Source organism: Pelophylax lessonae, assembly GCF_965119305.1.
Source record: "Pelophylax lessonae genome assembly, chromosome: 7".
Classification (NCBI taxonomy): Eukaryota; Metazoa; Chordata; class Amphibia; order Anura; family Ranidae; genus Pelophylax; species Pelophylax lessonae.
The window spans coordinates 228,227,557-228,244,336 of NC_138774.1; the positions used below are offsets into that span (position 1 = coordinate 228,227,557).

Here is a 16,780-nt window from a genome sequence, read left to right on the forward strand (position 1 = left end):
TTTGGTTGTAACATGACAAAATATGGAAAAATTCAAGGGGTGTGAATACTTTTTCAAGGCACTGTACAATATTGTACGCAAGTATTGTTTCTGCCTTTGTGTGTTCAGCCAGCTAGATTTTGGCTGAAGTCACCCTCTAGTGCTGGCTGGTGGTACTGTATTTCAGGCTGTGATCACTGTTTCACTGCCTTCTTTTACCTTCCCAAGACATGCCCTCCCCTATCCCTCCTCCACACTGAACAAGGATCTTAGCAAGAGAGCAAGATTCTCTTACAGAGACCCTGTAATCAATAGAAAAATCCAGTCATTTAACCACTTGCCGACCGCACGCCACAGATGTACGGCGGCAGTCTGGCTCTCCCAGGCAAAGTCCCGCAGATGTACGGCGCTCACCTGGGAGGAGCTAGGGGGCGATCGTGCGCCGCCGGAGGCGCGCTCTGGCCCCTGCTCGTCAGCTGGGAAGTTAGTGCATGTGGCAGGCGGCTCCGATGGCCGCCGGCCACTCGCAATCTCCCGCAGCTGACAGAGAAGGACGTGATGCAAACACAGCCCTCTGTACTTCTCCCTGAAGTGATCACAGATGTCATGTGATCCTGCTATGTAGGATCACATGTCTCTGTGATGACTTCACAAGCCATGCCCCCCTCCCACAGTTAGACTCACCCCCTAGGGACACATTTAACCCCTTGATCACCCATACTGTTAACCCCTTCCCTGCCAGTGTCATTTTTACAGTAACAGTGCATATTTTTAACACTGATTACTGTAGTAATGTCACTGGTACCCCCAAAAGTGTCCCGCAAAAAATGGCAGATCGCCGCCATTGCTAGTAAAAAAATAAAAAAAAATAAATAAAAATGACATAAATCTTTCCAGTAGTTAGTAAACGCAATAAGTTTTATCAAAAATATGTAGCAGAAAACAAATTGGCCTAAAATGTTAAAAAAATATATTTTTTTTGAGAATTTCATATAAAAGAATGTGAAAAAAATAAAAATTGCACAGGTGATCAAATACCACCAAAAGAAAGCTCTATTTGTGGGGAAAAAAGGACGTCAATTTCGTTTGGGAACAGCGCCGCACGACCGCGCAATTGTCCGTTAAATTCACGCAGTGCTGAATCGCAAAATAGGGCCTGGTCATTGAGCAGCCAAATCCTCCAGTCTTAAAGTGGTTAAAAGCTAAATTGCATTATTTTTCTTTTCCATAAATATTTTATCTTCACTAGCAATGTGCCTTTGAACCCAATATTGTCCTTTCCAATATTTCATTTGAAGGAAATAGGCTTTTTGCCAAAACAATGGTAACAGAGCCCTGGCAGACTTCAACTTCATAGTACAATATAAATACAATATATCTATTCCCTGAGAGTCTACAGTAAATTGGCCCTAGTATGTGTATGTAATATGTGAGTTAGGGATCTTGGATTGTAAACTCCTTGAGGGCAGGGATTTATGTGAATTTACTATATATATATATATATATATATATATATATATATATATAGCACCCTCCTAGGTAGGTGCTAGTGAGAGCGTATAGTTTGAGCTCTGTCTGCTTACCAGAAGAGCTGCAGGTAAATCTATATTGTTCTCTGCCTACCAGAGAGCAGGATCTGTTAGTGAGGTCTGCTCATTGTACTCAGAGTGCAACTCATTCTGTCTAGAGAGTGTTTCACACTGGTCCAATAGGGAGGCATGTTGGACAGAGGGAGCAAACCTGAGGAATGGGTGCATGGACTTTTGATACAGTCCTGACAATTGGTAGAGGGAAATTTGCCTTGGTGTATGTTCGGATACTGTATAAAAGCCGGGAGCATATATGCTCGAGGTCTTTCGTTGGGGAGCGGAGTCCCGGAGGGAGGGGGCGGCTGCCTCCTCCTCTGTAGAGGTCATGCAGCCTCAGGGAGTCGTCCTGACGGGCCAGAAGAATAGCAGTGAGGAGCTGAACCCAGAGGTCCAGGGAAGCGGACTGAAAGGGGAGACACTGGAGAATCTGTCTCTGCAGTACAATGAGCACAGAAACCCATGTCAAGGGGCCTGACCTTAGGGGGACCACCCCTACTCCTAGGATAGTCAGTGGACGGGTGTCAGCTGAGAGGGGATGCTAGTGAGAGTGTCCTGATTAGGGATCGACCAATTATCGGAAAAGCCGATATATTGGGAGCCGATATGCACTTTCCCCGATATATCGGAATCGGCCCCTGAGGTTACCAATATTGCTGATATTGTGCATGTACTGGAGTGATGCCTGCAGCTAGAGGCATCACCCCGGTACCGGAGTCCACACCCGACGGTGGGCTGTCTTGTAATGACAACTGATGCGACTGAGAAGCCGCTCGGCTGTCATTACAAGGAGCAGGAAGGGACGCCCCTCCTCCCGCCGACTTCCGCGCCTCGCCCGGTTCTCCCGTCCCACCGGGAGACCCAGGCAACCAGCCTGCACGGCCACCGAAGAGAAGAGCCGATCAAAGCCGCATTCGGCTCTGATCTGGTCTCCATGAAAAAACCCAGAAGTGATGTCATGACATCACTTCCGGGAACTCGGCGCCAGATTCAAAAAAATTACAGCATTCAAAACAGCCAAACTTGGCGTTTTGAATGATTTTAAGTGCAGAGAATGGGTTTGTGCAGATCCCTCCACAAGAGTACCTGTTAAAAAAAAATAATAATAAATAAATAAAAAAAAATTTAATGTACGAAAATATCTGCCAATATCGGCCGATATAGATATGCGATGACCAAAATATCGATATCGGAAATAAAAAAACGATATCGGTCGATCACTAGTCCTGATCATTGGAGAAGTTCTGAAGATAGGAGTCCTCATCTATGTGAATAGTTCCGTTGGAGTATCCCACTATTCCCTTCTCCGATCCCAATTACAAAATAAACAACATAAAACCAACACCCCTAGACTGTTTATTTCTGTGAAGAGCCAACAGGAGCAAGGGGGGATCTAGGAACTTTATCTATTTATAACCGTGTCTTGGTAACCAGGGGAGCCCGCAGAGTCACTCTCCTGATTTAGTAAATCAACCCCATTATCCCACCAAAGTCCTTAGGATTGGCAATTTTCGAATTTCTATGGATACCTACACACCTTCTACAGTGAGGGAAAAAAGTATTTGATCCCCTGTTGATTTTGTACGTTTGCCCACTGACAAAGAAAGGATCAGTCCATAATTATAATGGTAGGTTTATTTTAACAGTGAGAGACAGAACAACAACAAAATACCCAGAAAAACACATTTCAAAAAAGTTATAAACTTATTTGCATTTTAATGAGTGAAAAAAATATTTGATCACCTATTAATCAGCAAGATTTCTGGATCCCAGGTGTCTTCTATACTGGTAAGGAGATGAGATTAGGAGCACTCTCTTAAAGGGAGTGCTCCTAATCTCAGTGTGTTACCTGGATAAAAGACGCCTGTCCACAGAAGCAATCAATCAGATTCCAATCTCTCCACCATGGCCAAGACCAAAGAGCTAACATAAAATGCTGGCGCTCTGGCTCTGGCATAAGTAATTTATAGAGTATGTTAGCTGAGCATGTCCATATAGTCCATATGGGTGTCCATATCAAACAAGGTGAGTAGACTGTGGGTGATCAATAAAAGATAAACACTAGGGCTGAGCTTCTCCTCAGGAGTGAAGTCGACTCTGGAGTAAAGAAAAGGGAACAGGAGAGTCCCTCTAAGTGCAATATTTTATTGAACAAGGGTGCGCAACCCAATATACAACTCACATGAAATATGACAAGAAAAGACTCATCTCTGGTGATGCTCCGGCAGCAGGGAGATCCATGTATCTAACCAGGGAGATAGGAAGCCGCAATATGGCATGTGGTGTCCAGCGAAGAAGAGATGGTTCTGGGTACTCTCTGTGCAGTCCACGGTGTGTAAGGCAGCGCCGGCTGGCGTGTGACATCACCAATTAGCAGGGGAACACAACGCATTTCAGAGCATGAACGAGGCTCAAACAAGGCAGCTTGGTGAGAGGGTGATAACAGTCGGTGCAATTATTCGCAAATGGAAGAGACACAAAATAACTGTCAATCTCCCTCGGTCTGGGGCTCCATGCAAGGTCTCAGGAATCAGCCCAGAACTGTCCGGGAGAATCTTGTCCTCATGACCTCAATGACCTCAAGGCAGCTAGGACCATAGTCACCAAGAAAACAATTAGTAACACACTACCAGTGGCAGGTGGTGCTCCAAATTTTGGGGGGGGGCGCAAGCAGAAAAATGTAATAGGCATTGCTTTGCGGCATAAAACGCTGTAAAAAATTGCATGACTTTTCCCCTTTCACACTTTTCACAAAAGTGTGAAAGGGGCCTTCAGTAATCAAGGTATAGTGTGCCCCCTTCAATGCAGAGTGACCAGCGTGCCCCCTTTCAATGCAGAGAGACCAGCGTGCCCCCATTCAATGCAGAATGACCAGCGTGACCCCATTCAATGCAGAATGACCAGCGTGACCCCTTTCAATGCAGAATGATCAGCGTGCCCCCTTTCAATGCAGAATGACCAGCGTGACCCCATTCAATGCAGAGAGATCAGTGTGCCCCCATTCAATGCAGAGAGATCAGTGTGCCCCCTTCAATGCAGAGAGATCAGTGTGCCCCCTTTCAATGCAGAATGACCAGCGCGCCCCCTTTCAATGCAGAGAGATCAGCGTGCCCCCTTTCAATGCCCCCTGAGACCAGGGCACTTAGCTGCAGCGGCTGCTTCTCCTCAGTCCCCCGGCGTCTCCTTGAGTCCTCCCGCCTCCTCCTCGGCCAATGGCATGGTTTTGCCTTTTCGGGCAATCAGGAAGCGGGTCTCGGACCCGCTTCCTGATTGGCCAGGAGGAGGATCTGTGTGACAATAGCGAATTTTCATTCGCTATTGTCACACAATGGGTGGACTCGGGGCACACTGCTTTGCGCCCCGGGTCCACCCTTTTATGAAGCCTATTAGACCCCCCCGCATGTAGATTAGGGGGCCCGACGCATGGATAGGGAGGCGGCGCCCCTGCGCCCCCAACACACCGGCCGCCACTGCACACTACGCTATGAAGGACTGAAATCCCGCAGCTCCCGCAAGGTCCCCCTGCTCAAGACAGCACATGTACAGGCCTGTCTGAAGTTTGCTAATTTACATATGAATGATTCAGAGGAGAACTGAGTGAAAGTGTTGTGGTCAGATGAGACCAAAATCAAGCTCTTTGGCATCAACTTGAATCGCTGTGTTTGGGGGAGGAGGAATGCTGCCCAGGATCCCAAGAACACCGTCCCCACCATCAAACATGGAGATAGAAACATTATGCTTTGGGGGTATTTTTCAGGACTTCACCGCATCAAAAGGAACAATGGACGGGGCCATGTACCGTCAAATATTGGGTGAGAACCTCCTTCCCTCAGCCAGGGCATTGAAAATGGGTCTTGGATGGGTATTCCAGCATGACAATGACCCAAAGCACACGGCCAAGGCAACAAAGGAGTGGCTCATGAAGCAGCACATTAAGGTCCTGGAGTGGCCTAGCCAGTCTCCAGACCTTAATCCCATAGAAAATATGTGGAGGGAGCTGAAGGTTCGAGTTACCAAACGTCAGCCTCAAAACCTTAATGACTTGGAGAGGATCTGCAAAGAGAAGTAGGACAAAATCCCTCCTGAGATGTGTGCAAACCTGATGGCCAACTAAAAGAAAGGTCTGACGTCTGTGATTGCCAACAAGAGTTTTGTCACCAACTACAAAGTCATGTTTTGTGAGGGTGTCAAATACTTTTTTCACACATTACAATGCTAAATCAAATTATAACTTTTTGAAATGCATTTTTCAGGATTTTTTTTTTTTGTCTCTCACTTTTAATAGAAACCTACCATTAAAATTATAGACTGATCGTTACTTTGTCAGTGGGCAAACATACAAAATTAGCAGGGAATCACATACTTTTTTCCCTCACTGTAAATACAACATACACAAAACCAAAATTGAAAAGTCGATATTTTCTACATTATAAGCATTTTCATTTTCTTTCTGGAACATTCAGAAAATCCGAACTGTTGGGGTGTTTTTCCATTCTGCCCAACTTCAAAAGAAGAGGGAAATTAGAACCACATACAAGGACGTGCAAGCAGCACCGGTCATTTGCTGCCTAAAATTTGAGCTGGTAAACGTTACTTTCTATTTACATTAATTTATATTAAATTTACTCAACAGTTGGCCAAACTATCAAGAACAAGACACTTGATAAGCTTACAAAAATTCTCTGTTTTATCCATCAAAAGGAGAAAAAGAGCATAATCATAGTCTTTAATACGTATGGTACCTGTGATCTCTTCAAAGTAGCTGTACACAGGAGGTGGGTTAAGTGACTCCACGAAAGTTGGATATGAGAATGTACCAGGTAAAAGTTCAGTGTCCTCAGGAAGAATAAGTAGCCTCAGGTGAGTGGGGTTCACTGGGAAAGATGTAGGTGGCACTGTAGTCTGAGACTCTTCTACACCTTCCACAAACCTTTCACCAGGAGTATATGTGCTTTCATATGAAAAGACAGAAACTTTACCAGTCATTACCTCGTGTGTGCTTTCTGTTACATTGACAGTAGAAACACTGGTTGAAACCGAGGAATTAGTTAGGTTCTCGGAGCTGGTGTAAATGCTAGGAATTTTCTCTGTCCTAGTTAATGTTGTTCCTGTTGGAACCAAACTGGTTGGGTGAAGTGTGTTGGTGGGAAGCAAAGTAGTATTGTGACGCATGACTGAAAGAGTTGTCAAAGATGGAGCAGAAACTGAAGCCATGGTTGTCAGTTTTTCCAAAGTGTTTGTCGTTGTCAATCCTTGCGTTACACCAGGCTGACCCCTGGTTTTGGTAATCTGGGTAGTTGTTGCTTTAGAAGTGGTTGCCTTTGTTGTGCTTATCTTGGCTGTTGTTGAAGGCTTTGGGGTTTTAGTGGCTGGTTTTGTAGGTCGGGCTGTGGTTGTTATCTTGGCTTTTATGAAAGTAGTGCTTGGAGAAGAGGTAGTCACAGCACGCTGGGATGTAGCAGTTAAAGTTGTGGCTGTAGTGCTAGGATTAGCAGAAGTTGTAGCTGTTGTCTGTTTGGGGTCCTCTGGATCATCAGGTTTCACTACTATGAGGGAAGTAACAGGTGTCACAAAGTTGTATTTAAGAGATAAGTTAGTAGCTTTCTCTGTCAGGATCTTTCGAGCTACAGTGTCATTGGCTTTGATCCTAGCCTGCAACAAATCCTGGATAGTGAAGTAGGCCCAAAGCCTCTGAACAAACCACTGAATTTCATCCACATTGCCTGAACACCCGAAGCTGGGTTGTGTAGCGTTATCCACCACAGAGATGTCGTTTTCTAGACTTAGCTTCTCTTTCTGATCATGTGCAGTCATTCGAACCTGAAGGTTTTTGGCTCCAGGCTTTACTTTGCCAGTGACAACCAACTCTGATCCCTCAAAATAATTGGGAAATAGGGTCTGTGTCACATTTTGGGTCGTTTCTCCAAGGTAAGCCAATTCAATGTCAAAGAGGAGAGGGCTGGCAATCTCATCGTAAAATCCTTTTAGCTGCAGAGTGGCATCAGAATGTTCATAGATACGACGTGCTATTCCACGGTTTTCAAGGGATAGTCTGCGCATAAGGTTGTAGTCGGCATCATCGCCAAATGCAAGGCAGAAAAGAGAGTTGGTTCCTCCAAGGGCTTTATGGGCATTTTCAAGGATGCGAGTGGAAGATGTTACTCCTGAGGTGGCCTCTCCATCTGTCAGGAATATGATGAGAGGGATCTTCTGCTTGATGCCTCCTTTCTCTGGTTTACTTGATGTCTTGTTAAAGATAGAAGCAGCAGCCAGAACTGCAGCATTAATATCTGTCCCTAAAGAGATATACAACATTAGATCCCTTAAAGTATAGATAAACCCAATCACTAAAATCTCATACACGTTTTATATTGTTAATGTAAATTTAAGTCATTTTCAAATTACTCACAACAAGCCCAACACCATTGAGCCAGTAAAGCCATATCTTGCACTGATGAGAGCGAAGAATTCTGAAAATATTCTGGTTATATCTGTACTATACACCAGCGGTTTTGGATGTGCTGTCAGCTAAAAGGGGCAGAAATTCCATAGTCCCCCTTCGGATTATTTTTATGCTTTGCAAGTGTCCTCATACTGGAAGAATATTACATTGCATTCTATACGGGACATGTTTACCTCCTGTTTGGACACTCTAGAAGAAATTTATCTATATCTGTCATTTATCCATACTTGGCTAGGCTTACAGCTTTTGATCTAGGTAGATCTAATATCCAAAAATTGTCCCAGGATTTTCAGGTGGACAACAAAACCTTTTAAAATACTTCAGGGATACCGAAGGGTTTGTAACATCATAATAAATGAAGTATGGCAAGAGACGCATTTAAAGATAATGCATATATACCAGTTCAAGGTTATGACCCGCAGATGGTACTCAACCACAGTTGTCCAAAATGCGGAGAAAACAAGGACATATTAGCACACTATTTTTGGTATTGTCCCTTAGTTAATTATTTTTGGAAGCAAACACTAAACTATGCATCTAGGATCTGTGGTTACAGCATTCCGGAAGACCCAATGTTAGTTTTGTTTAGCTACTGGGAGACAGCGTCAATGGGACAGTCAGAAAAATATAATACAGAATGGGTCCACATTTGTCTAATAACAGCAAGAAGGTGCATACTTATAGAATGGCTCAACCCATTGCCCTAACTTTGGAAAGGGAGATATAAAGAACTTGCTTTACTTAGAGAATATGAATTAAAATAGGTGATGGGGGAGCAAAATTTGAAGAAAAGGAATCAATGATGGGCTCTATATATAGAGAAATCCTTAACAGCACAGGAAAAAGCTTGTTATCACCTAATTGGGTGTATACAAATTGTAAAACTAGAATATGAGGGGATTTTATTTTTCCCTTTTTTTTTCTCTGATTTTATTTTTATATTTCACATCTAAGACTCTAGATATCGATCTATTGGTGAAAAAATGCTTATATACTAAGAGAGAGAGTGATGGAGGCAAGAAATTAACATTGAATGAAGTATATTGGAACTTAGTGGTCAGAGTTGGTGATGGGTAATAGAGAGAAGGAAGTAGGAAAAGACCGAGATAATTAATATAATAAAATATTGGACCCCCTTTTCCTTTTTAATGTGTCATTTATTTGTTTATTTCTCCCAAGTCCAAACACTTTAATTTGCAAAAAAGATCAAAAAGATCAAGACAATCTACCGCCAAACCTTATATATGTTTATACAGCCAGTAGCATTGGTTGGTTACCTTAGCTATTTGATAGTTTTCATGATTGAAAGCAGGTTGAAATGTATTTAACTTGAAACACTTTTTCTCTATCAAGGCTCTCTACATTTACTTTGAGGTTATGTTTACACTTGCGCTGGAGGAGTGCTAAAAACACACAACTGAGCCCGGTTTCTACCACTCCCCTTTAAGCTGGGGGTGTACACATGCTGTCGGCGCGATGCTTTACATCACTAGGCAACAAAAACAAACCCCCTCTATTGTATTTGGCAATATCATCTGATTAATGAGACCCATTCCACTGAGTAGGGCTGTGGTGCAACCATCCCTTAACCGTGTGCAATGCATGCACTTGCAGTGTGGTGGTGTGGGTTTTTAGGGGTTAAAACACGTAGTTAGAAGGTGCATGACACTGCCCGTGTGCACAAAGATAGCTTTGTAACCACATGGATTAATGAGTTTGATGTAAAGGAACTAGGGTGACCTGCACAGAGCCCTACTCTTAACCATACCGAAACACCTTTGAGATGAACTAAAATATACAGTAGATTGCGATCATTTAACACCAGTACCAGACCCCACAAATGGGCACAAATTGCCACAGAGACCCTCCGAAATCTTGTGGAAAGCCTTCCTAAAAGAGTTGAGGTTGGTAAAAAGAATAGGGGGGGGCGAGTAAGAGTGAGGGGAGGGAGGGCAGCTCCATATTTTTGGTTTTGGAAGAAGATATCCAACAAGCTCTGATCAGTGTAATGGTCAGGTAATGGTTCTCAAACCTTGGGCCATATACTGTACATGAACGTTACAGGGGTTTTTACTTAGCATTAATGTCTTGATTAATGTCCTTTATTTTTCATTTTAGTAACAGAATAACACTTAAAATAGCTCTATAATACATAAGCAGCTTAGTAACATAGTCTCACTTACATCCATCAGCTTCAATCTTGCTCACATACTCTTTTGCACTCTTGATATTCTGAGCTGTGGCCTGGATGGAAGTTCCGGGTCTCCACACTTGCACTACATCTGAGAAGGTAATGATGTTAAAGTGGTCATCTCTGTGGAGGTCATTTAAGATGACGTACATAGCACTCTTTGTCTGAAAGGATAATTATAATGTATTTTGTTACTTGTCTGGGTGCAGAGATGACTAATTGTACAGTTAACCGTTGTCTTCTACTTCTGCAATTATACAGTTTTATTAAAGACCCATAAGAAAGGCAATCACAGTAATGTTTAGGAAGAACTTTTAGTTTGTCGGGGAAGGATTAGAATCTCTGTCAAGTTTCTATTGTTAGGAGAAATTAGGTGTTAAATGATGCTGACTAAAGTCCACGGGCCAGATGGGCCCTTTGTTTGCCTTTATCTGGAACTTGGGGGACTATTCCTCCCACTGACACCAATGATGGGACACTATTCCTCCGACTGAGGTCAATCATGAAGCCCTATACCTCTCATTGATACTAATGATGGGGCACTATTCCTCCCACTGACACCAATGATGGGACACTATTCCTCCCACTGAGACCAATGATGAAGCCCTATTCCTCTCATTGATACCAATGATGGCCCACTATTCCTCCCACTGACACCAGTGATGAGGCACTATTCCTCCCACTGACACCAGTGATGGGATACTATTCCTCCCACTGAGACCAATGATGAAGCCCTATTCCTCCCATTGATACCAATGATGGCGCACTATTCCTCCCACTGACACCAGTGATGAGGCACTATTCCTCCCACTGACACCAGTGATGAGGCACTATTCCTCCCACTGACACCAATGATGGGGCACTATTCCTCCTACTGACACCAAGATCACTGCCATTACGCGTTAAAAAAAAAACACCAAAAATGAGAGAAATCTTTCCCTAAACGCAATAACTTTTGCGCAAACCAATCAAAATACGCTTATTGTGATTTTCTTTTACCAAACATAGGTAGCAGAAAACAAATTGGCCAAAAATTTTAAAAAAAATTTGATTTTTACATTTTTTGGGGGGGAATTTCATATAAAAAAATGTTAAAAATATTGTTATTTTTTCAAAATAAACGCTATTTTTTTGTTTATAGCGCAAAAAGTAAAAATCGCACAGGTGATCACATACCACCAAAAGAAAGCTCTGTTTGTGGGAAAAAAAGGACGTAAATTTTGTTTGGGTACGGCGTCGCACGACCGTGCAATTGTCAGTTAAAGTTCCACAGCGCCGAATCGCAAAAAGTGGCCTGGACGTAAGACAGCAAAATCCTCCGGTAGTAACGTGGTTAAACTGACAAAAAAAAACCTGGAAGATGATTGGTTCCTATGCAGAACTGCACCAGATTTTGTACTTTCCAGTTTTACTAAATCATACCCATAGAGTATATATTCTATGTGCCCCAGTGACCATTGTTATTGGGACCATGTGATAGAAAAGCCAAATTTTTACAGTTGTCACCAAAACAGATGCCATTTGGTCTTCAGCACAGTTCGATTGTACTGTATATTTAGTTACATTTTGTGTCTGCTCATATCTAGATTCAATTTGCTGACTTGTGTAGTTTGTACAAAGTATTATGCTGTTTTTCATAGGTGCCAGGTTTACTTCAACAACTGAACTCAACGTGCCACAGATGGACTCACCTGTTTAATCTTAGTGCCAAACATTGACCCGCTGACATCAATAACAAAGATAACATTTTTCTGGATGGTTGGAAGTCCTCGTGGAGCGAAGTAATGAACAAAATATCCATTGTATATCTAGGTTGCAGACATGAGAAATGGTGAATTATTATTACAGGTTTATAACTCTCTGTGATAAATAGCACCTTGTGTGTTACATATCACACATCTACCTGAACATCTCCTGCAAGGTCTTTCAAGGCTACATCGTACTGGATAACAAAATCTGCTGCAATGCCGGAACTGGATTGGGCAGCTTGTTCCTTTGGAGTTGGACTGAATGTGACTCGAGCACAGTGAGGGGTTTTCTCTACTTCTGTGGATGGAGGCATTTTTGTCTCCCCTGTAAAACATACATATAAAGGGTTCAACAAACCTTTTTTTTTTTATTACATGGAAAATCCATAATGGTTCACCCCCATCTAAAAGGTTGGCTGCTTGTATGGCAAATAAACACTTCAAAATGTATCTAAAACCAACATTTTTTTAAAAAAAATAAATTTGGATAGAGTAGGAAATGATAAAAACTGAATTTTTGTAAAATCTTAACTGTAAAATTCCTTTCTCTGAGTCCTCCGACAGTCGCCGCCTCTTCATATTCGTCACTAATGGGGTTATTGACCTTTTCTCCGTAGGAGTAGCTAGGCAACAGAATATATTAATATCAAAGCTTTTTGCATATCCCACCGCCAGGGGGTGGTCCCCTCAGTCAATACCTCCCCGCTTCCTGCATACCAACTCAGTTTCAGTAGAATAGCAGTAGAGTATATAAACAAACCCCAAAAGAGGGGCGGGGGCGGTGACTGTCGGAGGACTTTTAGTGCCGGTTCACACTTATGCGCTTTTACTGCGAATGCGATGCGTTCTAAATAGTCTCCAATCGCATGCATTTACAAAATTCATTGAATTTGTGACGCTCGTTCACATCTATGCGTTGCGATCCAGATGCGAATGTGATACGATGATAAAAAGGGTCTTGTGCGAGTTTACAGTGTTGCGTTGCGAATTTAGTCTCCATAGACATCAATGTAAATCGGTCTGGACTCGCATTATCAGTTCAGATATGTGCGAATTCTTATGTGCGAATTTTTATTTTTTGTTTGATTTTCCCCTCAGCTCCACCCCTCCTGAGCTTAATTAACATAATCAACGCAATAAAATTTTCATTACAATCGCGCTGGTACTATTGAAAAACACAAGGGAAACTCGCACTGCAAATTCGCATTGCAAGCGCAAGCGCATAAGTGTGAACCGGCACTAACAGGTAAGATTTTACAAAAATTCCGTTTTCTCTTACGTCCTCCGACAGTCGCCGCCTCTTTATATTCGTCACTAATGGGGACGTCCCAAAGCAGTGTAGACATGAGGGGTGGGAAAAAAAGCAGTCGCGCCTAAAGCAACGCAATACCCACATCAGAGAAAGGAACCTTACCAAAGTAAGAGAACCAACTGGGCAACAGGAAAAAACGTGCCCAACAGGAGCAACAACCTAGGAAAGAACAAGTAACCTAGGGGTAAAAATACCCCAACAGCCAAGGACCCAAACAAGGGACCCTAAGGCACTGTCGCACTAAGAACTTTACGGCCAAAGGAAGCATCTGCCGATGCCTGAACATCCACTCTGTAAAATTTTTAGAAGGTGTGAACGGACGACCAAGTCGCCGCCTTACACACCTGGGCCACAGAAGCCCGATGATGACAGGCCCAAGACATACTCAGAGATCTGGTAGAGTGCGCCTTCACAGGCACAGGAGGAACCTTCCCCCTCAAAGCATAGGCCTGCTCAATGGTCTGTCTGATCCATTTGGCGATGGTAGAAGCCGACGCCGCCATGCCCTTCCGAGGTCCCTCAGGAAGGACAAAGAGAGAATCTTGCGAAAGGATTTAGTCGATGACAGGTAAACCCTGATCGCCCTAACAACATCCAAGGAATGTAAGGCCACCTCCTTTGGATGCTTAGGCTTCGCGCAAAGCGAAGGCAAGACAATGTCCTCATTGAGGTGAAATTCAGAAATTCTCTTCGGAAGAAAAGACGGGTTAGGTCGCAAGACCACCTTATCCAAGTGAATCACCAAATACGGAGACTTGCAGGACAAGGCCGCCAGCTCCGACACCCTGCGAGCCGAAGTAATCGCTACTAAGAAGGCAACCTTCTTGGACAACAAAGACAATGAGATCTCCCTGATATTTTCAAAAGGAGCATGTTGCAACACGGACAGAACAAGGTTCAAATCCCATGGAGGCAAAGGCTCCCTCCTAGGAGGGACCAAATGTCGCACCCCTTGAACAAAGGTGCTAACCAAAGAGTTAGACGCCACAGGACGCTGAAAAAGAACGGCCAGCGCAGAAATCTGACCCTTAATCGTGGCCAACGCCAAACGCTGGTCCACGCCCGTTTGAAGGAAAGCCAACGCTCTCGATACCGAGTATGAGCGAGGAGAATAACCCCTGGACTCACACCAGGCAAAATACGCCTTCCAAGTACGGTAGTAAATCTTCCCTGAAGAGGCCTTCCTGGCCTTGATCAAAGTGGGAATGACCTCAGGGGAGAGACCCCTATCCTTCAGGACCTGGCTTTCAACAGCCAGGCCGTTAAAGCCAGCGACTGTAAAGCAGGATGGAATATCGGTCCTTGAGACAGAAGGTCTTCTCGAAGAGGCAGACGCCACGGAGCGTCGACCGCCAGATTCACGAGGTCTGCGTACCAAGACCGGCGAGGCCAGTCTGGAGCCACCAGAATCACCGTTTTCGGGTTCCGAGGCCAACCTGCGAAGGAACCTGGACAGCAGTTGAATCGGTGGAAAGGCATACATCAGGCGATACTGATGCCAGGGCGTCACTAACTCGTCCGAGGCGTCTGCCCGAGGATCGCGCGTCCTTGCCACGAACCTTTCCACCTTGTGATTTAGACGAGACGCGAACAGGTCCACATCTGGGGACCCCCACTTCGCACACAACATCTGGAAGACATCCGGGTGAAGGGACCATTCTCCCTGGTCCAGGGTCTGGCGGCTCAGATAATCCGCCTGCCAGTTTTCCACCCCCGGAATGTGAACTGCAGATATCGCCGGGACGTGCATCTCGGCCCAAGACACAATGTCGGCTACTCCCCGAGCCACCCGGGCACTCCTGGTGCCCCCTTGGTGGTTGATGTAGGCCACCGCTGTGGCATTGTCCGTCTGCACCCGAACTGGACGGCCCTGAAGCCTGTCCGTCCAACGCAGAAGACAGAGATTTATCGCTCGCAATTCCAGAATGTTGATCGTAAGGGAGGATTCCTCCTCCGACCAAGTTCCCTGGGCGGACAAAACGCCCAGAACACCACCCCAGCCCGACAGGCTGGCATCCGTGGTGATCACCGTCCACGACAAAGGACAAAAGGACTTGCCCCCCCGACACTGCCGGGGACTGGAGCCACCACAAAAGACCCCTTCGGGTGAGATGGCTTAACGACAGCCGCAGATCCAGAGATTGCGGACGCCCGTCCCACTTGGCAAGGACCTCCGCCTGAAGCTCCCGTGTGTGAAACTGGGCGAAGGGAATCGCCTCGAAGGCCGAAACCATCAATCCCGGACACCTCATGTACGTCCGGAGGGACGAGCACTGATTGTCCCTGAGGGACCTGACTTCGCACTGAAGTGTCCGAAGCTTGTCTTCCGGCAGGAAGACCTTCGCCTGAACAGAGTCCAGAATCATCCCCAGGTAGGGAAGACGAACCGACGGACACAACGTCGACTTTGGAAAATTTATCGTCCAGCAGAATTCCTGCAGAGTCTGCATCGTGATGGACAGGTCGTTCACTAGACCCTGACTGGTCGCGGACCGAATCAGGATATCGTCCAGATACCCCAGGACAGAAATGCCCTGGGCCCTCAGCAAAGCCAGAACCGGCGCAAGCACCTTGGTGAAAACCCGCGGAACCGAAGCGAGACCGAAGGGTAACACCACAAATTGATAATGATCCTCCGCAATGGCAAATCGAAGGTACCTCTGGTGACCCTCGAAAATGGGGATGTGTAGGTACGCATCCTTCAAGTCGATGGAGGCCATGAATTCCCCCGGAACCAGGGCAGCCACCACCGAGCGCAGGGATTCCATGCGTAACTTGCGAACCCGCACAAAGCGGTTCAGAGCTTTCAAGTCCAGAATCGGACGTACCTTGCCCTCCTTTCTGGGCACAGTGAACAGATTGGAATAGAACCCCCGAAATCTGTCCCGATGAGGCACCGGAAACCCCACTCCCTGGGCCCGCAGGTCCCGCACCGCCAGGTGCAGATCCTGCAAGCGCTCCGGAGTCAGCTGAAGGTTTGAGGGGAAAAACCTGCCCGCCGGCCGAGAGAGAAACTCGATCTTGTAACCAGATCGAACGATTTCCTGAACCCACCTGTCCCGAATGCGGTCCAGCCAGGGTTGAAGAAAACCGAGCAAACGTCCCCCCTCCCCAGAAACGGGTGAGGGCGCCCCTTCAGGCCGCATTGTTATGGGCAGCAGATCCGGACTGGCCGGACTTCTGCTTACCCGCCCACGGCTTCTTCTGGGAGCCTTGGCCTTTGAAGGGCTTGCCCTTATAGTGCGACCGAAAGGCACGAAAAGACCCCTGAGAGGGCCTAAACGAAGCATTCTTCTTACCGCGAACAAACTTATTCTTGTGAGATTGGGGCAAGAGAGTGCTCTTACCCCCAGAAATACTCTTTATCAGAGTATCCAAAGATTCGCCAAAAAGGCGAGATCCCGCGTAGGGCAAGTTTGCCAGAGTCTTGCGAGAAGATTGGTCAACCGACCAACATTTCAACCATATCAGGCGACGGTTCAAGACCGCCACGCTAGAAAG

At 45.4% G+C, this 16,780-nt stretch overlaps 1 protein-coding gene across 1 annotated transcript in view; it reads right to left on the bottom strand.

Annotated features, from left to right (window-relative positions):
- ITIH6 (inter-alpha-trypsin inhibitor heavy chain family member 6) overlaps positions 1–16,780 on the bottom strand; it is a 106,698-nt gene that overhangs the window by 20,021 nt on the left and 69,897 nt on the right. Inside the window, exons 6-9 of the mRNA XM_082263922.1 lie at positions 12,123–12,292; positions 11,911–12,027; positions 10,212–10,383; positions 6,308–7,861 (exon numbers count right to left, since the gene is read on the bottom strand). Coding sequence (XP_082120048.1) covers positions 6,308–7,861; positions 10,212–10,383; positions 11,911–12,027; positions 12,123–12,292 — 2,013 coding nt within the window. The remainder of the gene's footprint in view (positions 1–6,307; positions 7,862–10,211; positions 10,384–11,910; positions 12,028–12,122; positions 12,293–16,780) is intronic.